The 26,189-nt window shown below is 47.4% G+C and overlaps 1 protein-coding gene, 1 long non-coding RNA gene and 1 pseudogene across 2 annotated transcripts; 1 reads left to right on the forward strand and 2 right to left on the reverse strand.

The window, feature by feature from the left end:
• Positions 1 to 17,725: 17,725 nt before the first annotated feature.
• Positions 17,726 to 20,695, reverse strand: LOC123046740 (uncharacterized). The gene is made up of 2 exons (XR_006422580.1): positions 19,979 to 20,695; positions 17,726 to 19,900 (listed from the first exon to the last, which is right to left on the reverse strand). It is a non-coding gene; the product is annotated as an uncharacterized lncRNA (long non-coding RNA).
• A 1,198-nt stretch (positions 20,696 to 21,893) lies between these two features.
• On the reverse strand, positions 21,894 to 26,033 carry LOC123046741 (probable kinase CHARK). The gene is made up of 3 exons (XM_044470165.1): positions 24,666 to 26,033; positions 22,909 to 24,583; positions 21,894 to 22,840 (listed from the first exon to the last, which is right to left on the reverse strand). The coding sequence occupies exons 2-3, from the start codon at positions 23,928 to 23,930 to the stop codon at positions 22,144 to 22,146; spliced, it is 1,719 nt and encodes a 572-aa protein (XP_044326100.1). The 5' UTR covers positions 23,931 to 24,583; positions 24,666 to 26,033; the 3' UTR covers positions 21,894 to 22,143.
• LOC123039401 (uncharacterized) lies at positions 24,978 to 25,421 on the forward strand (annotated as a pseudogene).
• Positions 26,034 to 26,189: the final 156 nt, after the last annotated feature.

A 26,189-nucleotide genomic window follows, 5' to 3' on the forward strand; every position in this document is an offset into this window, starting at 1 on the left:
CCTGCCATGCAAATCAGGAGAGTATTGCATCTTCACGGAGTGGGATAATTAAAATAAGGATACTCTCCTCTCAGCTGACCAACAGCTTGTCTCCCACTTCTACTTCACGGGATCTTCGATCACATAGAGTGGGTTACCACTATGGACAACTCACGCGGTGGGTCTCAAACCCATCTCCATCGATGCATTATCTATCACATTACGTGATAGACCCTTTGTGAAGGGATCTGCCAAGTTTTTCGATGTTTGGATATAATCCAACGTAATAACTCCGGAGTTCCTCAGTTTCCTGATAGATTTTAATCTCCTCTTCACATGCCTTGAGGACTTCATATTGTCCTTAGAACTGTTTATCTTGACGATCACAGTTTGATTATCACAGTTCATCAGGATAGGGGGTATTGGTTTTTCAACCATAGGTAAGTCCATCAATAGCTCATGAAGCCACTCTGCTTCAACAATGGCAGTGTCTAATGCTGTGAGTTCTGCTTCCATAGTTGACCTCGTTAAGATGGTCTGCTTGCAAGACTTCCAGGAAACAGCGCCACCACCAAGTGTAAAAACATAACCACTTGTGGCCTTAATCTCATCAGCATCAGATATCCAGTTCGAGTCACTATAACCCTCCAGTACCCTTGGATACCCGGTGTAGTGAATCCCATAGCTCGCAGTGCCCTTCAAGTAGCGCATAACTCTCTCAAGCGCACGCCAATGATCATCTCCCGGTTTTGACACAAACCGACTCAGCTTGCTCACAACAAAAGAGATGTCAGGCCTCGTGGCACTCGCCAAATACATAAGCGAGCCAATAATCTGAGAATACCTCAGTTGATCTCTAGCGATCTGTCGATTCTTTTGAAGCAACACACTAGCATCATATGGAGTTGGAGAAGGCGTGTAGTCGCTATACCCAAAACGACTCAAAACCTTTTCCACATAGTGAGACTGAAGCAGTGTGATCCCACCATTCTCATCTCTCAACAGCCTAATGTTTAAGATAACATCAGCTACTCCTAGATCCTTCATCTCAAAATAGCGAGATAAGAAATCCTTAACCTCCTTGATAAAATCAAGTTTGGTTCCAAAGATCAATATGTCGTCGACATACAGACAAAGAATAACTCCTTCGCCCCCACCATGGCGATAGTACACACACTTGTCACCATCATTTACTACAAAGCCGACAGCAGTTAATGTTCTTTCGAACTTCTCATGCCACTCCTTAGGAGCTTGCTTAAGGCCATATAAAGACTTTAATAACTTGCACACCTTTTCTTCTTGACCAGGTACTACAAAACCATCTGGCTGATCCATGTAAATTTCCTCCTTCAACTCTCCATTGAGGAAAGCCGTCTTAACGTCCATTTGATGAACGAGAAGACCATGTGAGGCAGCCAGTGATAGTAGCACCCGAATTGTGGTCAGTCTAGCCACGGGTGAGTAAGTATCAAAGAAGTCTTCACCTTCTTTCTGGGTATAACCCTTAGCCACAAGCCGTGCCTTGTACTTTTCAATCGTACCATCAGGTCTAAGCTTCTTCTTGAACACCCACTTACATCCTACAGGTTTGCACCCATAAGGACGGTCAGTGATCTCCCAGGTCCCGTTAGCTAAGATGGAATCCATCTCGCTACAAACAGCTTCCTTCCAGTAGTCAGCATCAGGAGATGCATAGGCTTCTGAAATAGTCCTGGGTGTGTCATCCACAAGGTACACAATGAAATCATCACCAAAGGACTTTGCAGTCCTCTGTCTCTTACTCCTTACAGGATTTTCATTGTCACCCTCAACAGGATTCTCAACGTGTTCCATCGCAATGGTGGGTTCAGGAATTACAGTGAGTTCCTCACTAGATGGAATAGGTATCTCCTGATTTGATGAACTTGACATATCCTTCATAGGAAATATGTCCTCAAAGAAAGTTGCATCATTAGACTCCATAATCATACCAACATGCGTGTTGGATACCTTAGATTTTATTATCAAAAATCTATAGCCAATGCTATGAAAAGCATAGCCCAGAAGAACACAATCCACGGTTTTTGGTCCAAGCTTGCGCTTCTTGGGAATTGGTATATTGACTTCCGCCAAACAACCCCAAGAACGTAGGTAAGAGAGTTTCAACCTTTTCCTTTCCCATTCCTCAAATGGAGTCATGGTCTTATGCTTTGTGGGAACTCGGTTTAGGACATGACACGCGGTCATTAGCGCCTCCCCCCACCATTCCTTGGAAAGACCCAATGTGTCTAACATGGCGTTAACCAAATCAGTTAGAGTTCGGTTCTTTCTTTCGGCCACCCCATTAGACTGAGGTGAGTAGGGAGGCGTCCTCTCATGGATTATACCATGTTCCGCACAAAACAGATCAAATTCATTGGAAAAATACTCTCCACCACGATCGGACCTAAGCCGTTTAATTTTTCGATCAAGTTGGTTCTCTGCCTCAGCTTTATAGTTTTTAAAGAAAGTTAAAGCCTCATCTTTTGATTTCAGAAGATACACATAACAATATCTAGTGGAGTCATCAATCAACGTCATGAAATATCTCTTTCCACCTTTTGTCAACACGCCATTCATCTCACAAAGATCAGAATGTATAAGCTCTAGTGGCGCCAAGTGTCTTGCCTCTGCAGTCTTATGGGACTTGCGAGGTTGTTTAGCTTGCACACATACTTGGCACTTAGAGCCTTTGACAGTAGAGATTTTCGGAATTAAATTCATATTGGCTAGCCGCGTCATGCAACCAAAGTTAATATGACAAAGTCGTGAATGCCAAATATCCGACTCATTATTGTGGCAAACATTATTAATAACTTTAGTGCAAATATCTGACAAAGATAGGCGGAACAAGCCTCCGCACTCATAGCCTTTTCCAACAAATTGTCCACACTTGGAAATTACAACTTTATTGGACTCAAAAACCAACTTAAAACCATCTCGACATAAACGGGAACCGCTAACGAGATTTTTATTGATGGACGACACATCATGAACGTTCTTCAGACGCACGGTCTTCCCCGAAGTAAACTTCAGATCGACCGTACCAACACCTCGAACGATGGCATGTGACCCGTTCCCCATCAGCACGGGAGAAGTCCCTGTGGCCTGGTAAGAAGAAAACATGGAGGCGTCAGCACAAACATGTACATTGGCACCGGTGTCAATTAACCAATCAGGGGATTGAAATACTGAAAGGATGGTAGGAAAAATACCGTACCCTGATTCCTTCATATCAGTATCACCGATGACAACATTAGCGGACTTGCCGCCCTTCTCATGTTTGCGCTCCTCAAAACGGTTAGGACACTTCGGAGCCCAGTGATTAGGATCACCGCAAACATGGCAAAGTCCCTTCCCCTTCTTATGAGAATTCTTCTTGAAGTTGGTAGAATGTGATGGCTTGTTCTTTGTATCAAACTTGCCTTTCCCCTGAGTTTTGTTCTTGTTGTTTTTGAACTTATTGGGCTGGAAGTTCTTCTTCTGTACCATGTGGGCACTAGAAGCTCCCTCGGCAACTCGAGCACGTGTGTCCTTTTCTCTCGCCTTCTCTTCAACATCAAGAGTACCAATGAGATCCGCAACGGAAAACTCCTGTCTCTTGTGTTTCAGGGAAGTAGAAAAATTGTTCCACGAAGGTGGAAGCTTGACAATAATGCCTCCGGCAACAAATTTGTCCGGCAACACACACTTGAAGTGCTCAAGTTCTTTTGCGAGCGACTGTATCTCATGAGCCTGCTGTACAACAGAGCGCTCATCAGTCATCTTGTAATCATAGAATTGCTCCATGACGTACAACTCGCTACCGGCGTCCGAGGCACCAAACTTGGCCTCGAGCGCTGCCCACATGTCCTTGCCGTTGTCAAACGACATATACGAATCCACAATGGAATCATCAAGAACACCCAGAAGAGCGCCTTTAAAGAGAGTATCGATCTTCTCAAAAGCTTCCAGCTGTGCTGGATGAAGATCGCCCTCAGGCTTGCCCTTAGTGGCGTCATAGCAGCCCATGGTCTGAAACCAGTAGACTGCTCTCGTGCGCCACCTCTTATATTGCGCCCCCTTAAAGGCAGGCGGCTTCAGATGCGCAGCAAAACCACTCGGAGTAAATTGCCTATAATCAGGTTTTTGGATTGTTGAAAATATGAGCAAATTACTACGAGATTTAATCCGAATTAACAGAAAATAAATCATGACTACAGGAGCAGAGATTGAACTAATCATGCGAATTAGCATAGTAGATGAACAGATCACATCTAGGGCACATACTAGAAACATGAATTCTACCACGATCTCGAACAGGAAAGATAGAATCACATACGGTGCAGCGGGAGCAGCACCACCAGCGTTGACGTTGTCGCCCATGTCGTCGAGGATGAGGTTGCCGAGGTCGGGGAAGAAGTCGTCGTTCGCGAAGTCGTCGTTCGCGAAGTCGTCGCTGCCAGCAGTCACGCGAGTGCGCTTCCCAAAAATCTGATCGCCCCTCTCCCGTACAGGATCACGAGAGGCGGGGTTCCGGAGGCCTGCAGTCCCTTCTCCCGGTGCACGCCGAAAGGAGGGATGGAGAAGACTTGATCGGTGGCGCAATGGACTGGAACGGTGGTGAGAAACCATACGAAGCGGCAGTGGCTATGGTAGACGTCTGCCTGACTATATAGTGCGGGCCGGGTAGGTCGTGGGAGTAAACCCCACGTCCAAGTCGTCACGATCCAAAAGAATCGGAAACGGTTCAGTGATTAACGCGTCCGTTAATTATTAATTAATGACTCATTAATTTTTCCCGAGCAGCAAAAAATATAGACACAACGTGCATAGCTCTGTCCTCGGCTCGGCTCAATCCCGGGGCGCGGCGTGACGAGGCGAGGCGTGGCGTGGCGAGGCGAGCGAGGAGGAGGAGCGCGCGTGTAGGTCTCCTCTTCTCATGCTCATACAAGTGGTAGGAGAGCTCACCTTATAAAGAGGTGCAACTCTCTCTCAACTTATGAGGTGTGACTAAACTTTAGCCTCATTCACTCCATTCACATGTGTACATGAATGGGTCAAGAGAATTTCAGAAATTTAGTTGGGCTTTGGGCCAAAAGCCCACTAGCAAATTCCAACGGATGCTGTCCTCGTGCACGTGGTACAGCTCCAGCTCCATGGCCTCCGCCTGGCATGGCGCGTACTGCTCCTCACCTCCGAGCCGACGGCCATGCTGCTGGGTGTGGAGAGAAGCGCGTGGCGAGGCTAGAGGGTCGCGCTGGGTGGGCAGAGTGCTGAGGGTGACGAGCATGAGGCGCCACTGGTGGCGCGTGCGACATCCGCGAGCGCGGCGTGCACGGAGGACTCCGGTTCACTTGTACTCTGTGCTTGCTGGTTCCCCATCCTCCTCACCGAGGAGAGGATAATGCATGCTCCGCCTGGACATGGAGCTGATGGTGCAGCACGCCATCGACGTGTACTCGCTTGTAGACCGGGAGACGACAGTGGTGGCCATCGCGGGCAGGCACTATGTGGAGGTCGAGCCCATGGGGCTCATCCGCTCAGTCGTCTGACCCCTGCATAAGCGTGCAAGAATAACAAACATCAACGCGTGTGACCTCCTTTTGATGCGAGAATAGGAGGATTTCAACTGCAAACTAGGAGTAGTACGTAGAACTATGGATTGCTTGTTGTTTTCTCTACTTCGTTCGCCACAAGTTTATTTTTTTTCCCGAGACTGGTTCACCACTTGTTGAGAGTGTGCCTTGTAGCTCATGAGATAGATTTGCCGGTGATCTGAGTTTCTAGGGGACAAACAACACTTTGTCTCAATTATTACTATGCATGTTCTTCTCTCTGCTTTCTTCAGTTCATCTCAAGTTTAGAATGTGTAACTGGTTTTGGCGCTTGGCTGCTGTACATATGAAGTCTCCATTGGCGTGAAGGGCTTTGCCCACGGTCCACTCACGCGTCGCACCGGCGGATAACCGACAAGCCGTGACTGCATCCGCTACATGTTCCACTCCGCCGCACCTTGCCGGGGAGAAGTATATGGCCGAACGCGTCGCGAAGCGTACCACCCATGTCGTGGGATGCTGGCCGGACGATGTTCCCTTGCACAAGGTATGCGAGCCGCCGAACTTGTCGAAGTGTCGAACGGCTGCCGTGGTTCATGGGTAGACGGACAAAGAGAATGGGGCGGGAGATGAATATGGCAAGTGGACCCTACAGCCAGCGAGAGCAGAGAGTGATCCGGCCGGGATCGTTATTTTCCCAGCACACCAAACTTTTTTTTTTTTGAAATTGGAACACTATGGTTCCATTACTCAACCAGGCGCAGCTAAATCGCTCGCCAGCAGCACACTTACATCATCCGGCACTGCCTCCAACCACAGCCGGTGGGGCTGTTGGCCATTACTACCCAACGCAGCAAGAGCGTGGGCAATTTTATTACAGTCTCGAGGAGCAAATGAGAAGGCAACGGTACTGAAGTTCAGACGAATAAGCTGACGAATATCTCTAAAGAGAACACCTTCCGGGGCCCGATCATATTCAGAACCCTGTATCGCGCGTAGGAGAGTTTGACAGTCCGATTCCACCAGTATGTTGGAGATCCCCCATTCTGCAGCAGCCGACAGCCAGCGAGTGATCCGGCCGGGATCGTTATTTTCCCAGCACACCAAACTGGTTTAAGTGGGATCGGGGTTGAGATAGGCCAGGATCAGTGAGTACGAGTGCCGATTTCAGGGATTTGAAGGTTGAGGTTCAATTCCAACGAGCTCTACCAGTTCAAGGTTTAAAACAGACTTCACTCCCCAGATTCACATTATTCCTTATACGCACGTGGCGAGCGCTCGTACCAAACACCATCTTAAAAATCCAGACCTTCTGTATACGTTATTGAATATGCGGCACTGTCTTTAAAAATTGGACCTTCTGTTACAATTTTCACGGGTGTGTATGAGCGAGTCCGGTCGTACCGTGCGCCATCAAACTTCCTGGAACCATTGTCTTCTCCTCTCTTCTTTGGTACGACCACCGATACGAGTGTGGTGGCTCGTACTGTGCGCCGTCTTCTACCCTAGAAGCTTAGATTTGCAAATTTCTTCACAGATTTTCTTTGTGGACCCAAGAGGTTAGTTTCAACATGTCCAAAAGATCAAAGTTTCAAAGTTTTCAATACAGACATAGCACATAGTAATTTTTGGACATACCGTGTAACTATAGCTTTTATCACTCTTTATTAAAATGAACAAAAACAAAACAACTTACTTTCTTCTACCTTATTTGCATGGGTTGCCTCACAAGAAGCGTTTTGTTTACGGTCGTTTAGCTAGACCGTAAAAGGTTACTTCTCCTTTGGTATCAGGGTAAGATACATACTGGGAGCACACCAGCCTCCTCAGAGTTTAGTGATTCCTGGCCGTCGGATCTGGTGTTTGATGCATTTTGGGCCGTCCGATCACGAGATGGAGGGATCTGGGACGTTGGATCAAAACGAACAACTGTAGATCGAAACAGTGTCGAAATCCTGTGCCACCGCGTGTGATTCCAGTGCCCCGACGAGGGCATTTTCGTCATTTCACATGGCTGGAAAAAATATCCAAATCGACAGGGTGACCACAGGGTCGTCGCTCCTCCCCCAGTTGCGTCGCGCCCTCTCCTCTTCCTCCTGCCCCATGCCTCTCCTTCCCTCCAAACCCTAGGGCCGCTCGCGCCTCCCTGCCCGCCGCCGTCCCCGCCGCCGCACCGCACGCCCATGCGCAGGGTTGAGAAGGAGAACCACCGCCCGTCCCCGGAGAGCGAGAAGGACGACCCCTCGCCTCTCCCCCTCCCTCCTAACTTTAGATCCGCCCGCCCCTCCATGCCCCGCCGCCGTCCCCGTCGTCGGCCGCCACCGTCCCCGTCGTCGGCCGCCACCGCACCGCACGCCCATGCGCAGGGGTGATAAGGAGAACCACCGCCTGTCCCTGGAGCGCGAGGAGGACGACCCCGACGTCGAGATCGCGCGCATCGAGCCCGAGATCCTGCGCCTCTCCTCCCGCTTCCTCCACCTCCACGTCTTCCCATGAGCGTGAGGAGGCCCAGGGCGACATGGCGCCGGTGCTCCCCAGCGCAGCCACTTCGCCGATGGCCAGGTGTTCTGTTCCCCTGCCTAGAGGTGCTGGTGGTCTCCTTCAGTCCTGGCTTTTCATTTTTCCATTGATTGTGCGTCGGATTTTTTTGCAGGATTGTTGTTGTCTCCTGTTCCTCGAATTCTCATACATGCCAGCGTCGAGTTTGTGCTCGTGGTGGCCTTCTTGCCACAGCTACGTCCATGAATCTGCAAGTTTAGCCCTCCTCTCTTTAACCTTCCTTTCTTTAACCCTCTATTCTTTCTGTCCATTCGGTTCTTCAACAATATTCTGGATGATTTTTTCCATGGCAGGTGTAGGTTTTTTATTAAAGCCTAGGTGATTTCATGTGTCTTGGTTGGTGGTCTATCTTCTTTTGGTTTCTCGTATTGATCCTGAGAGACCAGGCTATTGTTCTCTTTGGAGTAGAGGCTTTTGTTGCCTTGCTTAATTTTGTTTGGTAGTTCCCTTTGTGTACGGTAGTGGGACATGTGTTGGTCTACACATGTATTTCTTTTGTCTGTCAAATGCTACCAAACAAACCAGTGCCACGGTGGCGAGGATGGGTCCTCTTAGATGTCCATTCGGATTATAAACTGTGGAGGGACCAGTCAACATTTTTAGTATTTTACTACATGACTGCTAAGTATACATAGATTTAGGAAAACTACCTGCGGTAATTCCTGCTCCGGCATGCGTTTCTCTTAATTCTTGAATTATGAATTCAGACCAAGATTTATGAATTATAATTATTAGTTTGATTTACATTTTTGTTTTCAGTATTGTGCCTTTTATCCAAGGTGATCGTATGAAATCTTTAAATAACTTATTATCCATTTGTTCCTCTGCCTGCTCAATGGAAACAATATCGTGAGACATAATAGGGAGTATATTAGATACGCATCTTTGTAGTGAAATGCCATGCTCTCAAGTATCTTGCAGTGCCAACATATAGTTAATTAAGATGTATTAGTATCTTTGAATGTTCCAACAAGTAGCCCGACTACTCATACTTGTAGTAATTTTAAGCTTCAATTTATTATTTTTGTGGTTTCAAGCTAGGATTAGCACTTCCTGATGTTATTTTTGGCTTTGGATTGTAAGTAAACTCTTTTTAGATGAGCATCCTTTTCCACCGACAAATAATAGCCAATCAATATTTCCTTGATATATTTTTCATTACCGATATACTTTACATGTAGAGATTATCAACGTTTGTATGAGACCAATAATAGTTGTCGAAATTTTGTAGTTGTGTGCTATTGCCTGCAAGATACTGGATTCTTATAGAGTCAATTAACTGGGAGAATGATAACTACAAAAGGCATTGCTAATCTTGACACGATGAAACACATTACTCTGTTATGTCCATGATGTTTTAGTCCTACCTTACTCCGCTGAATTCTTCTACCTATAAAAGGGGGACAGAGTGAACCTGCTGACATGTCTTAATTGTTATGTTGTGATTGAATTGCACTTGCTCGATACCGTGAGAACGTGGAGATGTGCAGGCTCATGGAGCAGGTTGTGTTCTCAGATCAATACATGGCCTCTAAATACACTTGCTGGGATTCACCTCTTCTTGATGCTGAAGCGGTTCGAGAGGATGATGGGTTCAAGTGGAAATTGCTGAATTGAAATAAATGTAATCAGCTAGCTCTGAATTTATGCAGATTGGTTGGTGATGCGTATGTTGTGTTTCTTATGTGAAGTTTGTACTGCAGGTTTATTGAGAGAGCCCAGGCTCTGATTCATGGAGATTTCCATACTGGTTCCATCATGGTGACCACAGATTTCACTCAAGTGATTGATCCAGAGTTTGCCTTCTACACACCAGTGGGTTACGACATTGGGGCTTTCTTGGGGTACCTGATTAATGGCATACTTTGCACAGGATGGGCATGCTGATCAAAAAAATGATCGTAAAGTATGTATACCAACTCTATGTTAATCTTGTCTTGCTGACACCCAGTTTTACTCGTACACTCACTCTGCGGTAATACTTTTTTGTTTACTAATTAATTTGTTTCTTTAATGAACGTGTGTGATTACCTTATCAACCATTTACTATTTATTTAGAAATTCTTAGTATAGATATTTGGAATATGGCTTTATTTTTTAGGAATGAATATGGTTTTTGTAAAGAAGGCATATACCCAACTTAAATATGATGGTCCTCTCTACCACTAGAATGAGTAACTGATGCCTTAGGATATACACAGGAGGGTGGTTGGCTGAAAGAGTTTATCACCTAAAAAAATTTTATGTTTGGAATGACTTGCCTTATTAAAAGTCCACTGATTTAGTTTTCCCTTTTGACAGGTCAAATGCATAATCCTACCCAGCTTTATGTAAGTAGACAGTTGGTGTCCTATAGATCTGCAATACCTTCATTGTAGGTGTGACTGATTAATAGACAAAGCTGTGGACATTGGTCAGGTGGTGATTGTGCCTTTCCTCTTTTGTAACAAGATGATTATGTATCAATGTGCCGGTGAGACTCTACTATACCCATTCTGTCAGTAGAACATTCTTTTAGGAGATTGTTTTATTTGTTTTGATTGAGATATACTAAAGTTTGTGTACCTATGAAAAGAAAAGACACTTCCAAGTTTTGTATGTCTCAAGTGCATCTTATAATGCTCCTACTCTTAGTACTTGCTATCGCATGTTTATGCTCTTAGTACTGAATGTAGTGTCAAGTGATTAGCTTTTGTGGTCTCATGAACACGCTGAACTTGATGTGGCCTTGTAATTCAATGACCATGTTGAACTTGATGATGTCTTTCTTCTCATACAAATGTTGAACTTGATGATGGCTATTTTTTCGTGGTCTTATGAACACACTGAAATTATTATGCCTTATAGTCATGCATTATTCTTCCTTATAGTCATGATGAAGATACTGTGCCTGATATTGATATGGAGAGTAGAGAGATGTGGATTGCACCACCAAAGGGTCTTCTTGTGGTCAACACATGTCCTGAGAAATCAAAGAAAGAAAGGCATGTGATGGTTAGGTCCGAGCCATCCTTTTATTGCATGCGATGATCTCTTTTATGGTACATAACTGGCACTTCAAAAAAAAACATGTCTGATCCAAAGAGCTATAATGTTGATACCAGCAGTAGCAGCTTTCCTGGCTATTGTAGATGATAGATGGATCTCATTTAACAGTTCTTTCAATGAACATATGTGATTGAAATGTCTTGCTTTAGGTTCTAACCAAGATTGATGCAAATGATCTGAGCTACTTTTTTTGTTTGTTGTGTTCTTTCAAATAAACCGTTTCTATTTTACGTTACAGGATTGGAACGAAAAGAAGAAACTACAGCGTCACATAACTGCAGCAAAGAAGTTACTGCATGAGATGGAACTTGGTCATATTCTGGAAGGTTAGCTCTGGATTAATGTTCATCATATTTGCTCTGTACTAAACACTGTCTTCAGGGATTATTTCATTCATATTGCTCTGAATTAATCATACTCTCATGCTACCTCATTACCTTATTATGTTACAACTTTGCTAAAAAACCATTGTTGGTATTTGGAGTACAAACTGTAGAATTAGGATCCTCTGACATCTATTTACTACTATAAATTAATTATTATTTGATGACCATATAAAGCCACATTTCTAAATAATATATATTAGTTTGTCTATTCAATGGTGTCATTCTCCATTTTTATAGGCATTAAGATCTCCCTGTTATTTTTGTTCTAACGATGCACTTTAGTATTATGTAACTATGCTGATTTTACTGTCACATAAATAATAGACGAGTTCATACTTCTGCTACATAATAACTTTACACCGTAACAAACATGGAGACTTCTAACTGTAAGGCACGATTTTCATTTTTCAAGCGAGGAACAGAATCCCTGTTGTTCCAGTCTGGAGAGAACATCTCTCTCGGCTGTACAACAAAGAGGGGTTACTTCACATACCCATCAGCAGTGAGGCTAATATCATCTCTAATCAAGTGAAGAAGCAAGGGCACAGCCTTAGTTTTCTGTTGGAAGACTTCTATTTCTCTCATTCCAGAGGTGGTAGCCTATGCAAGCAGTGACGGTGTAATTTTTATTGATCTGAATCTTCAGGCTTCATTCTGAAATTTTGGGCCACGAACGCTTGATCGCAAAAGTAACAGGTATCATGATGAGGCCAGTTTCTGTTTTGCATGTTGCCTTATTTCTCTTCTATCTGCAGTTTGCTTCCACGTTCTATATGTTTGCGAAGAAATTTCGTATCATTTTGAATGCTCATCAATTGTTGCATCTAGAATACATATGTCAACCATGTACCTTAAGGATTGCTTAAGGGCCTCATGATTGTTGGTGTTTTTTTTTCATACGAAAACAGCAAGGTTATTATCCCAACTATCATAGTTTGTACCAGCAGAATTATCATACAACTAAGCATATTATTACAGTTTTAGATGTTATTCCTTAGCATATTATTATATCAACCGGAGGTGGATGTGTTTTAGCTCATTCGTTATAACTGATATATATGATTTAAAACTAAACATTCCCATGTCTTCTACATTAGTGCTTCCCATGCAGAGCATAAAGTTCATATCATGTTTTGTATTTCTATTATATTGTATACTTGCTCAAAATTTGTAGTGATAATTTTAATGAAAATCATTAAATGGGTATTTTTTGAGTGCGTGGACTGTTGTTTATTAACTGCAAGTATTTAGCACCTTTTAACAAAATTGGAAGTCTTTTCCATCCTGAGCTCATTCCCAGGCCTACTCTGGAACATTTTCCTATGGATAATAGGGCCACAATAACAACCAATTGATCAGACTTTGTAAGGTGGTAGGGATCAAAGAATAACGGATATGAGTCTTTCTTTGCCTTCTGGACTAAAAGGGGAAACTATCGTTCACTGTCCATATACGCTTTAGAAGTCTAGGGTACAAAATCGCAAAGTGCATTGTATACACATGAATCATTCTATGCCATATATCTAACGGATTGCCTTCATCAGGTTAATGTGACGTGCCGCCTATGAAGTTGATCGATAAGGCAACCGAATGAAGCAACTTATTAGTATGCCTAATAGCTATGGCTACCTAATCTTTACCTTTTATATTGTGTACCTTCTCTTAGTACTTCTTCACTCATGTTCGTGCTCTTAGTACCGAAGTTAATGACAAGTTGTTACCTTTTGTGGTCTCACGAACGCACTAAACTGAATGCTGCCTTGTAGTCTCATGACAATGTTGAACTCGATGATGTTTTGCTCCTATTACATGTGAATTTGGAGCTTATTCCTTTTACTTTGTTACCATGTTTGAATACGTACGCTAAACCTGATTTCCTACTAAATTGTGCATTACCTACTTGGTCATAACGTTGTAACCGGCACCCTCGCGCCAAGGCGCGTTTCCGATCTAGTAATAATGCATAGCCCATAGCTTCTAGCATTTAGGCGATTCCGTCTCCTGTGTAGGTCTCCATCTTTTCTTTTTCGGGGAAAAAAATGCTTAACAAAAGGATCATTCAGAGGAAGTTCAAAACTCTCATTACCTTTAAAAGTAAAATAATTGTAGCGTTGCTGGTCCATAGAAATGGGTAGGCCGAGTTCGTCCTGTCACGCCTCTTCAAACTCAGCTTTTGAGTATGCCGCCGCTCGAAGATTCATGGAGGACATCAGGCGACATAATCGCTTGCACGTGTTACCAGTCCATCAGCTTTGACGTGGTGCGTAGGCTTCAAAGGACTGACCAGAGTTCCTCGACCCAGGGGCCGGCTATCCTCTTAAGAGAGGTCAAAAGGTGGGGCTTGAGACCACCGAAGCAAAGTCCATTCTGTTTCTGTAGGAATAGCACAAATTCAAGAACTCCCATGACTCAAAATTCGTCCTGTTAGAGCAATTACAATGCGCTGACCCATTTCGTATGCGCATCCGTTTGGGTCGGCGTGGACAGAAAAATCGGCCCAACACGCCGACCCAAATGGATGCGCGTATGCTTTTTATCCGCGTGCCGACCCATTCCCGACCCAATTTTGAGTTTTATTTGCGTCGGCGCGGACGCGGAATAGACGCACGTGACGCCCGCCTACCCCTCCCCCTGGCCCGCTAGTCGGTGGCACATTGGCCATCCTCTCCCACCCCATATCAACAACAAACCCTCCCCCGCCTCCGCCGCGTCGCCGCCGCCGCCCATTTCCGGTGCCTTTGCCCGCAGTCGGTACCAACACACCTCCACCCAACGCCGCCACCTCCCATGTCGCCGCCACCGCCGTCCTGCCATCGGGGCATCGAAGCTTCCCACCCCCACCTCCCAATGCCGCCGCGAGTAGGAAGTCGGCTCGCCGCCCCGGTCAGCTCCTTCGTCCCGACGCCAGCACGCTCATTAGACGCCTCCAGGCCATTCACCTGGTCCAAGGGAGGCGCACATCTCTTCGCCGGCCAGCTCCTTCATCGACGCCTGCAAGTTGTTCGACAGTTTACCAAGGTACAAAATGGATTCCGCCGACGAGTTCTTTTTCCGCAATTTCCTTTGCAACTCCGACGATTCCTCGTCGGATGATGAGGATGAGATCTTGACTGCCGTGTTGGTCCATCACCACCTTAATAGCCAGCGGCCGTTGTTCCGTGGCTCTATCCCGGGGCACCTTCCAGCGTTAAATCGCATCCGAGAGAGTGGCCATTTCCTTCTTGGAAGGACTACTTAGACACAACGAACCCGCAGTTCAAACATCAGAAATTCCGGCGGCGTTTTTGTATGAGTAGGCATCTTTTCAACCGTATTAGAGAGGGGGTGGTCGGATACGATAACTATTTCGAGTGCGAAGAGGATGCCCTTGGAAAGATTGGCTTCTCATTTTATCAGAAATGTACTGGGCCATCCGGATGCTTGCATACGGAGTGCCTGATGATCTCATTGATGAGTACGTCCGTATGAGCGAGTCTACATGCCTAGACTCCATGTACAAGTTCTGCAAGATTGTGATTGCCGTGTTTGGCCCTGAGTACTTGAGAGAGTCGACTCCTCAAGATACATCCCGCTTGTTGGCGATGAATGCTAGCAGGTGCTACCCAGGGATGCTTGGCAGCATAGACTGCATGCACTAGGAGTGAAAGAACCGCCCTTCTGCTTGGTAAGGCCAGTATAAGGGCCATGTCAGGGTTTGCACTGTCATACTTGAGGTCGTGGCCTCACAAGATCTCTGGATCTGGCACTCTTTCTTTGGCATGGCCAGATCACACAATGATATCAATGTGCTTCAACGCTCCCCAGTGTTTGCAAGGCTTGCTGAAGGCAACAACCCGCCGATGAATGTTACCATCAACGGCCACAACTACGACAAAGGATACTACCTAGGTGACGGTATCTATCCCCGATGGACCACTATTGTGAAGACAATCCCCAACCCTATCGGAGAGAAGTGGAAAAGATTTGCCCAAGAGCAAGAGAGTGCTAGGAAGGATGTCAAGCGTGCCTTTGGTGTTTTGCAATCTCGATGGGGCATCGTTCAGTATCCTGCTAGGACTTGGAGCACCAAGAAGATGTGAGAGGTGATGACTATTTGATCATGCACAATATGATCGTAGAAGATGAGCGTCCAGAATGTATCTATGATCAAGGGTTTCAGTTTCAAGCTGAGAATGTTGTGCCCGAGCATGAAGGAGCGACAACGTTTGAACAGTTCACACAATTTCATCATGAAATACATGATTGGGAAACTCATATGCAGCTGCAAAACGATTTGGTTGAGCATATGTGGGCTCATGTTGGCAACCAATAGATGTATCTTTTTTATTCAGCTTGTAAAACTATGTGAGACAATTTAATTTTTATTCGTCTTGTAAAACTATGCTTAATTTTTTGGTTGTGGAACTTTGCATTATTTGTTCGTGAAACTATGCTATTTTTTATAAGTTTGCTTGTGAAATAATGCAAAATGTGTGCATATTTGTTGAAAAATGGCGGCCAGCGGGCCACGCCGGCAAATATGGGTCGACGCATTGGGTGCATTGCCGCCCCAAATGATAAACAGGGCGGACGCCGAGCGTACGGTCGACCCAAATGGGCATTAAAGGACAAATCGCCGTCTGTTTGGATCGGCGCGTTGGAGTTGCTCTTAGAGCATCTCTAGCATACCCCTTAAAAGTTGACCCTTAAAAACGTGTATAAGGGGCACTCTAAACCATTTTTATGGCGCGAAATTGCCCTGGACAGAGCAGACTCCATAAATAAAACTATATCCTACCGTAGGCTTTTTTTCCCTTTTTCCTTCTTCCTCCCTTCCGGCAGAGCCCATCTCCGGCCACGACATGCCTCACCCTGGCACCCCGGCTCACACCCGCCTTGCCCCGTCGCCGCCCGCGCCGACCGCGCGCTCCCTGGCATACCTTCTCGTCCCCTATTGAACCTGGAACCGTCAACCTCCGCGAGCGCGCTCCCGGCGTTGCCGCGCGAGCTCCCTTCCATTGCGTGCGACCCGCCCCTGCCCCCGCCCTTCTTCGGCGCCGCCCCGCCCCCATTCGGGCCGCCGGTGTCCTGCTCCGCCCTGCCCGTGGGCGGCCTCGCCTCGGCAGTGGAGGTCGATCCGGCCGCAATTCAGATCGGCGGCGGCAAATTCCGGCGTGCGGCGACAGATTCCGGCGTGCGGCGACAGATTCCGGTGAGTTCCGAGTAGATTCCGGCCAGTTCCGCAGTGACGCGTCTGCTTCGACGACGTTTGACCGGTTTACGGGCTGAACTGTATACTGCCTTCGAAACTGCATATATGCGGTTCTCGCGGATGGATTTTCCGTGCCCCTTAAAATTTTAAGGGTTGATCGAACTTTACGGGATCTGCCAGGTACCGTTTTTTAGACTGAAACTGTAAATGCATGATTTTTTACGGGTTTGACCGCTTTTAAGGGGTGTAGAGATGCTCTTATTTATGATGACTAGGTGAATGCCCGTGCGTTGCAACGGGGGCATACTTAATTTTATTTTACAGGCTCAACATTAATCATGTCAAGCATATAATTTTCAAATCTCATGCATATCAAGCAACATTGTCAACCTCCTTTTAACTTGAATTCAGACTTCATCTTCTTCCTCAGGCCATTTGGCGCACGCGAGATCTGCAAAACCAATTATTATACTTTGCATGTTACAATTTAGATTAAGTAGCTACGTGAACTTGCATCGCCACGGAGTAAGAAAGGCGCAACTAAACCCCTCATGTTCTAACTATCACCGCTGACATGTATGCTCTATACATGACCCCCATCCAATCATCTCACCCACATGTCTCTTGACTCATGCATAACATGAACTAACCAGATCCCATGTGCTATTGCCCCCAACTACATCCAGACTTCAATGACCTTCCGCTACAGGATTTCCATCACCAACACTTCTTCTTCTCATCAATGGATCGTGTAACAAAGCAACTGTAAATTTAGCCAACTGTTCTATCAGCAAATTACAAGCCATCCGCTAAAAAAAGCAAATTACTAGCCATTTTATGAATATTAGAATATAAATACAAGTTAAGATGAATTATACTCCCTCCGTTTGGAATTACTTGTCTCGGAAATGGATGTATCTGGAACTAAAATACATCTGGATACATTCATTTTCGCGTCAAGTAATTCCGAACGGAGGGAGTAGAAAGCAAGGCCACATACCTCTATAGATTTAAACTAACATTTATTTATTTGTTAACTCAGATATTAAAACAACAAATCTTGGACTGCTCCTATTATTTTGGTACAAAATGAAGGTTGTGTGCATCATTTTGATGGACAGGCCAGGGGCTCGTCTCCTTTTCAGAGAAAAAACAACTTGATTGCTCCTACTTTCAGTAGGCAACATCTGTGCTACTACATAACTAAGAGCACTTCAGTGCTTTTCCCACAAAAACAAAAACTGAGAGCACTTCTATAAAAAATGGCGGATGGTAGCTCAACAGGCAACACACATTTTTTTACATCGCTTCACTGCTTCAAAGAATGAATTGCTGCCGTGTTCACCATGCCAAGAACTCTTTTGATGCAAACAACATAGGGCGACTAACCACCAAAACCTGAATCAGTATAAAGCAAGTCGTACATGGAACGTGTTACAACGGCCAGGGATTGGCAACTGGCATGGACATGATGGTCATCAAACTGAGGCTAAAACCTGCATGAAAAAACTTTAAAAGGATTATGGACGCACAGATCAAAGGCGAATTGGGAACCATGCAGCTTAATTGGATGCCAATTAAAGGCCCATACTCTATATCCATCTGAATCCTTTTTTAGATAACAAACACCAAACTATGGCAAAAATCAGTAATTGACGACACAAACATTCCTTGTACTAAGACCTTGATGCATCATACCATAAATTTACACCATAGGAAAATAAATATATCTATGAATGGAATATACCGATCGGCAAAAACTCAAGTTAGTAAGATGAAGTAAACAGAACCGGATTCCTAAACCAGAGTGTCAAATTTTCACACAAATTACTTAGTACTCCCTCCGTTCCTAAATATAAGTCTTTCTAGATATTTTACTATGTGACTACATACGAAGCAGAATGAGTGAATCTACACTCTAAAATATGTCTACATACATCCGTATGTTGTTTTTTATTTGAAATGTCTAAAAAGACTTACATTTAGGAACGGAGGGAGTACTATTTAGACACCTATTTTCTCGATCGATACTTCAACCCTTTCATATTCTAGCAACCAAGAAACTACATAAAATTGGGACCTCCCCATGGTCTGGCTCCTCCAGAGTACCAGCTCCTCATCGTTCTCATTCTGCGCAGGCGTTGTCTGCCAAGGTGGCATCAACTCCACGGTTGGCTCCTCCAAGCTCAACGACAGTCAGCCCAATTAAAAATTGAAGAAGAATCTTGTTGGTTATACATGACAACTACAACAACAATAATTAGACATACAAGACCACCATTGAAAAACTTCGGAACACCTACTTGTTTTATGTGGGTATATAAGCTCTCACATTCCACATTACAAGTCAGAAAACAAAAAATGATCACGGGTTTCTGTTTCCAGTTTGCAAGATATAAGCTTTTATAAAACTGTTTATTATCGCTACATTGTTTCTCTGCAAGCAAGAATACATAAATCGGAAGAAATATATCTGCTCATACTATAACTGATTTTCTTTTCTTCCCTAGAAAATATATGCATAAATGTGAAGAGAATATAGTTCAAGGTAATATGTGTGATCATTGTTCCATATATACATAGTTAAGAGGAGAAACAACTTATACCACCTATAAATTTGTTCTGTACAACAATTCTACAGTGCAAGACAATCAAAGAGGATGATGCTCCCAATGCAGTTAGGCATAGTGAGAGCCACAATCATAGTATTGAAACGAATTGCCTATAAATACATGAAACTCGTGGATAAAATTGACAAACAATGAAACTCTGTGAATTCAGAATAAGCAAGTATCTCTAACTGTTGGTAAAATCATAATTGACCTCCTTCAGTGAGCTGCTCACGAAACATTCATTCATATCTACTATCTTCTATTTAGTCAAAAGTTGAATGCTTGAAAAAAATAAGTATTGAACAATCAGTGTTATATTTTTAAGAATTTAGTCAAAATTGATCCTGTGTATACCCTTCTTCCCAACCGTGCTTGAGAACTACTGTATTACATAGTTGACGTGTTACGTAGATGTGTAGCTGAACCTGTGCTGGAGGCCGAGACTTTGCCCGAAAACTCCATGGATGGTCGGAGGACGTGATCCCAGGAGAACAAAGTTGTCTGGTCTTTATCGCCAAAGCTTCTCTCTGAGTCGCGAGTTGTAGCATGCCCGCACCCGACCTCAAAAACCTGCAAAACAAAACAGGGGAAGATAAAAGTAGGGGGAGCACGAACTGAGAGGGAGAGGATTGGGCCGTGGCCGGTTACCAGATCGGCGCCACGTCGGCCTGACGATACGAGCCCAACGGCGGCGACCCCTGGGATGCCAGGAGCTCAAGCCCACGCCCTCCTCGACGGTCGAAGGCGAAGCTGCTTCGAATCCTTTGGTCGCCCGCTTCGGCGGGCTCGGTCCATCGCGAGTGGCAGGCTGCAGAGGGAACAAAGCGCCATCGATGGTGACGGATTTGGATGCCGATCTCACAAAGCGCCGGATTCGGTAGCGAGACTGTGGAGGCGAGCAGATCGGGAGGAGTAGGGCCAGGGCAAAGGGTTGGCGTGGGTTCGTTTGGGAGCGAGAGAGAGCGAGATCGCGTTGACTCACGTTCAGTTTTTTTTTTCAGCGGAAAACCAACGTGGGGGTGAGAACGCGATCGGCTGGGTGGAGGAATTGACGAATCGCACGACGCAAGACGGGAAACGGAACCTTACGGTTCTTTTAGGCTTGTCACAGTGGGGAGGAACTTAGAAATAACATCACACACTCCAATACAACTTTGCTTATGTGGCACATATTTAATGAAGAGAGAGGTGCTTGTGGTAACTAGCTAAATTACCGAAACATCACACACTTCAAGAAACAATGAGTCTATAACCTAATAAATACATCGTTACATGACACTACATAGATATTTCTACCCACTATAGAAATAGTAACATAGTCTAGGGAAGTGTGTAAGTTACTAGCTTATGTTCTTGCCCATTGTGACCAGCCTTATATAGTAGAGATTTTGTTGGAAGATGATTCCTTTGATGCAGTTGACTTCGGTTTTACAAAACACTCGGGATACTCGGCAAACAACACGACATTTATGAGATTTTTCCCGCATTGTTAGTCATGATGAGTAAATCATTGAAAGGTGTATCTAAGATATACTCCTACAACATTAAATAAATAACTGAGCCAGTGAAGAAGATGTCTTTAACTTTAATTTTTTTTTTGAAAAATCACGGGGGGGGGGGGGGGGGGGGGGGAGCTCCCCACCTGAATATATTTCTCAAGTTTGTAACCCATCGTTCGACCGATTACAAGGTGAAATTACATAAGCACGTGTAGTCGTGATAAGAGGTAGGAACGCCATAAGGAGGCGGCCTGCTTTTGCTCTGGTTTCTTCATCCTGTGAGTCCAGAGCGCTAGATCATCAATGATTCTTCTAAGAGTGAGGATGCTATGATGGTCTTGCTGCTTGAAGGTCATGGCATTTCTTGAGTCCCAAATCCTCCATAGAATGATGAGGAGGATTGAGTGCCAGGCCGGCGCCTTCAGTTGGAAAGGTAGGCGGCAGTCCCAGAGTTCGTTGATGTTTGCCGAGGGTGATAAGCCTACCCTATGCCAGATCCTCTGAGCGAGCGGGCAGGCCAAGAACAAGTGTAATCGGTTTTCACCATCAAAACCACAGCGGGGACATAGCGCATCAGAGACCATGTGCTTGCGGAGTAGGTTGCACTTGGTGTTTAATCGATCCCTAAACAATAACCATGCAAAAATCTTCACTCTTGTTGGGACGCATGAGGACCAGATGGGGATGGAGTGCATATCATGCTCGGTGGAGTCACCCATGGACAGTGAGTAGGCGGCCTTGGTAGAGAAGCACAAGCCGCCGGAGAGGTAGCGTTCGTCTGGTCCAGGCGACCGCTGGAAATCCTGCAGGAGAGACAGCACAGAGCACAACTCGGCAGTGGCATTAGAGGTTAGGCGGTTCCGCAGGATTGAATCTAAACCATAGTTAAAAACAGTAGCCACACGAGCGAGGGGTGTAGTGATATGAGAGTATAGGCATGGGAATAAAGTGGCTAGGGGTGTTTGGTGGATCCATTTGTCTAACCAGAAATATGTGTTGGTGCCAGAGTTTGTGAGTACAAAGGAGATAGCATGGAGGGCTGGTAGTTGCTGGTTTATTGTTTGGCAGATAAATGAGTGACTGTTTTGTGGGGTGAGGAGGGCATTTGGGTGTTGCAAAGTGATCCAGTCAAGCCATGGAGATTGTTCTGGATTAAGAGCTTTGACAGCGAATTTCATGAGCAAGCATTTGTTCTGTTGATGCAGGTTTTTTAGGCCTAGACCACCACACATTTTTGGTTTACAGACATTTTTCCAGGCAACTAGACATTGAGCACCTAACTTTAAAATTGTGACACATACAATATGATGTAGCTTAGCATATGATGCATTGGGAGTGCTCGGAATCATCGGTCATAAGGGACGCACTTTCAGTTGTTAAATAAGCAGAGTTCTCGACAGGCACATCGTCATAAGCCTGTGCCTCCAAAGACCGAACCTCCCCAGCGCCACGCATCTCTGCAAGCACGGGCAACTTGGCGTCTGCAGATCGTAGCACATCCATGGCCTGCGCAACGGACGGCCGCCGCATCGGGTCGTGGTGCGCGCACCACAGCCCTGTCACCAGCAGACGCTCCATCTGCAGTCTGTCAAACTCGCCATTCAGCCTCCGGTCTGCTGCATCGACGATCTGGTTCCGGTGGTGCATGCCACGGACCGAGGCCAGCAGCGCCGTCGAGGCTTGATGATCCGTTCGCGTCAACGTCGGCCGCCTGCCGCAGGCGATCTCGAGGAGCACGACGCCGAAGCTGTACACGTCGGACTCTGCGCTCGGCCTGCCGCTGCTGACGAACTCCGGGTCGATGTACCCGAGGGTTCCCGCGACGACCTGCGTTGTCCGTGGCTCTGCTCCATGGTCGACGAGCCTCGCTAGCCCGAAGTCGCCGAGCTTGGCGTCGAGCGACGCGTCAAGCATCACGTTTGCGGGTTTGATGTCGCCGTGCACGATGCACTGGTCGCATTCGGTGTGGAGGTACCGCAAGGCAGAGCCCAGGCCAAGAGCAATATTGTATCTGCACTGGTAGTGGTCAGTAGTCAGTACAGGACAGAGGTTGGTGGATGCAGAAGGAGAGCTACGTACCTCTCTGGCCACGTTAATAAGCGTCTGTCAGGACTGTAGAGATGGGTGTCGAGGCTGCCTCCGGGCATGAGCTCGTAGACAAGCGCTAGTCGTCCACGGCGACTGTACCAGCCGACGAGCTGGACGATGTTGCGGTGCCTAAGCTGGCTCATGACACTGACCTCTGCTTCAAACTCCTTGCGCCCCTGCACCGCCGTCGGCTCCTCCGAGAGCGTCTTGATGGCCACATGCCGGTCTTGGTCACTCAAGTAGCCGCAGTATACCGGACCGAACCCCCCTCTCCCGATCTTTTTCTGTTCGGCGAAATTGTGTGTCGCGGCGGCAAGCTCGCGGTAGCGAAACTCCCTAGGTCCTAATCGTCGCCGGAGCTCGATAACCGATGTGCTCTGCCTCAGCCCCTTTCCGCGTATGCAGCAGAGCACAAGAGCTGGCACAGCGCAAATCAACCCAAACAAAGCCGAACCTGCCACAGCCGCTTGCTTCAACCACGACGACGCGACCTCCCCCCGGATCGCAACAGGCTGCTGTTTCTTCCATGTGGTCATCGCTCTACGGCCATATTTTCGCTCGCTAGGTTGGTCTGGGAGTCTGTGAGGGGTTGGACGGGGCACTCTTCGGCTCATGCTCTCGGACAGCCCAATTACAATTTCTTCTTCGAACGCGGAAGAGAAATGAGAGAAAAACCTGGCGGTACAGTTATCATAGTCATGTTTCTCTCTCAAGGAGCCCTCAGGAGTGCTGATGAGCATCACAGGCCTGGGAAAGGTTGAACCGCGGCGGATAACTGCTGGCCTGGTGCCGGGGCCGGGAGGAGGCAGCTCCTCCATAGAGCACCAGTCCAAGTCGAGGAGATCAAACATGCCCACGGTGACATTAAGTGCAAGGAAGGTATCATGGTCAGCCAGGCGAGAGATCACACCGGGGTCATCCCAGGGGGAGAATGCGGTGGAGTGAGACGCGAGGTAGAGCGCACCGGATAGCGCGAGCAAGATATGGTGGACTCTTGCATTGCAGGCAGCCATGGTGTGTTACTGTGTTGTTGCTCCTGGGTTGCCTTGCCTCGGTTAGCCAGAGCAAGCTTATTAATAGAGGAGGTCAGGTGAGGACAGGAATTCCCCGAGAAAACATTCTTGGATTTACGCTTTCTGTTTTTATCTGTATACGTAAAAACTGATGACAAAGGGAGAACGTACCAAGGCGCATTTTCTAACCGCTCTGCTATGTAAGCCGTCGTGCACATCTGCTTTGAGAGTGGTCAGCTCTTTTAGCAATGTTCCAATACAAAACAGACACATATCTGCTCCCGAGATCAAATACACCCTCACAGACAATAAAATAAGAAAAAGTAAATAAATCCAAATATGCTGGATCATCCTATATATATCCATTAATTTTAAATATGGTTTTCTCACCACAAAACATGATTCAAGTATGATTTTTCTAATGGCTCTGCTAGGTAGCGGCCGATGCACAACTGCGTTGAGATGGATGAGCGGTTTTAGCAATGTTCCAATACAAGGCATATATCAATGGGAAACGTTACCTTGCAGCCGGCGGATCGCGCGACGCGTCGAGCATCACGTTTGCGGGTTTGATGTCGCGGTGCACGATGCACTGGTCGCATTCCGTGTGGAGGTACTGCAAGGCGGAGCCCAGGCCGAGCGCGATCTTGTACCTGCAGTGACAGTGGCGAGTATAGAACTTGGATACCAACCTAAAATACTTTTAGATAAGATTGGTTGATGCACAAGAAGTACCTCTCTGGCCACGTTAAGGCCTAGTTTGGTAGCAAGGGATCCCCCGGGATCCCCGTCGTTTCCCTGGATGGGAAGACCGCGAGTTAATTTCGCCCCGGTCTTTAGGCCAACTCCACCCCACGACCCTAAATTTTACCCCATTTTGTCCGGATTTTGTCCGTATGGGGTAGATATAGGGAGAGCAAACGGCGGACAGAGGCCGGACAAACTCGCTCCACCCAACGCTGTTACCCCATTTCACCAGTTGTCCGTCCTCGTCATTTCTTCAAACACATAGCAGGCATTGCGAACCAGCACACTAGCCGGCCGCCCATGGAGATGGAGGCGTTCCCGATCGGGTTCACGAGGGCGTGCGCGCGCACTGGCGCCGGCGCAAGTACCAGCGCCTGGAGGCCGGCGAGGGCGGCGGCAGCAGGTCCCAGGGCACGCAGCGCCTCGGCGGCTCCGGTGCGCGTCGCGTGGGTCGTCCGGCGCGGGCTTCTCCTTCGGCGCGCGCGGGCCGTCCGCGCGGTCGTGACGGCGCCCAGGCGGCTGCTGAGGCGCGCGCGTGACGCGTACGTGGGCGGCATGCTAGCGATGGCCCGGAAGGCGTCGGCCACGGCGCTCCCCGGCGGCGGGCACGTGGGCGGCATGCCGCGGCGGAAGCAGCTGCCGCGACCAACATCGTCGTCTCCAAGAGGAGGCGTCCGCTGCCGCCCGGCTCGCCGTCGGCCTCGTCGGCCCTCGCTCGCGCCCAGGGCGGGAGCTGCTACTTGAAGCTCCAGGCATGGGCGGGTGCTTCCGGCAGCGCGAGTCGTCGCCGGGCAGGGGCGCCGAGCGGGCAGCGGACGGGGAGGAGCGGGGGGCGCAGGGGCAGGGGCGCCGAGCGGGCAGAGGACGGGGAGGAGCGGGGGGCGCAGGGGCAGGGGCGCGTCCATGTGTGCGCCGAGCGCCGCCGGCCCTGGATCGAGGTCCACGAAAGCTCGACGGCGACCGAAGACACCCCTGCCGCTGCCGAGGGCGGCCGACCACGCTGGCGGGGGCTCCTGGTCCCGACTCTGAGGCGGCCGACCACGCTGGCGGGGGCTCCTGGTCCCGACTCTGAGGCGGCCGACCACGCTGGCGGGGGCTCCTGGTCCCGACTCTGAGGCGGCCGACCACGCTGGCGGAGCGACCGTCGTGAAGTCCAGCGGCCTCTGGCCGTCGACCGCCGTCGTGGGTGCGCTCGACGAGCCGCCGCGCACTCGAGGCCGACAGCGCGAGTCGTCGCCGGGCATGCCCATGTGTGCACCGATAAAGAAAAGGAGAGAGTGACAGGTGGGGCATGGGTGGACACAGACGGACGACGAGGACGCGAAAACGTCCGCTTTCTGTCCGCTTTGACCCCAAATCGAGAGCAACTTTGGTCTGAAAATGAGGCAAAAACGGACACAGACCGGACGAAACGACCGTATGCTCCCATGCGTTGGGTCGTTCGGTTTATCCGTTTTACCCTAAATGAACACAAACGGACGATTTAGGGTAGAAATGGGTCATGCGGTGAAG

This window comes from Triticum aestivum, chromosome 2B (genome assembly GCF_018294505.1).
Source record: "Triticum aestivum cultivar Chinese Spring chromosome 2B, IWGSC CS RefSeq v2.1, whole genome shotgun sequence".
In the NCBI taxonomy this organism is placed as follows: domain Eukaryota; kingdom Viridiplantae; phylum Streptophyta; class Magnoliopsida; order Poales; family Poaceae; genus Triticum; species Triticum aestivum.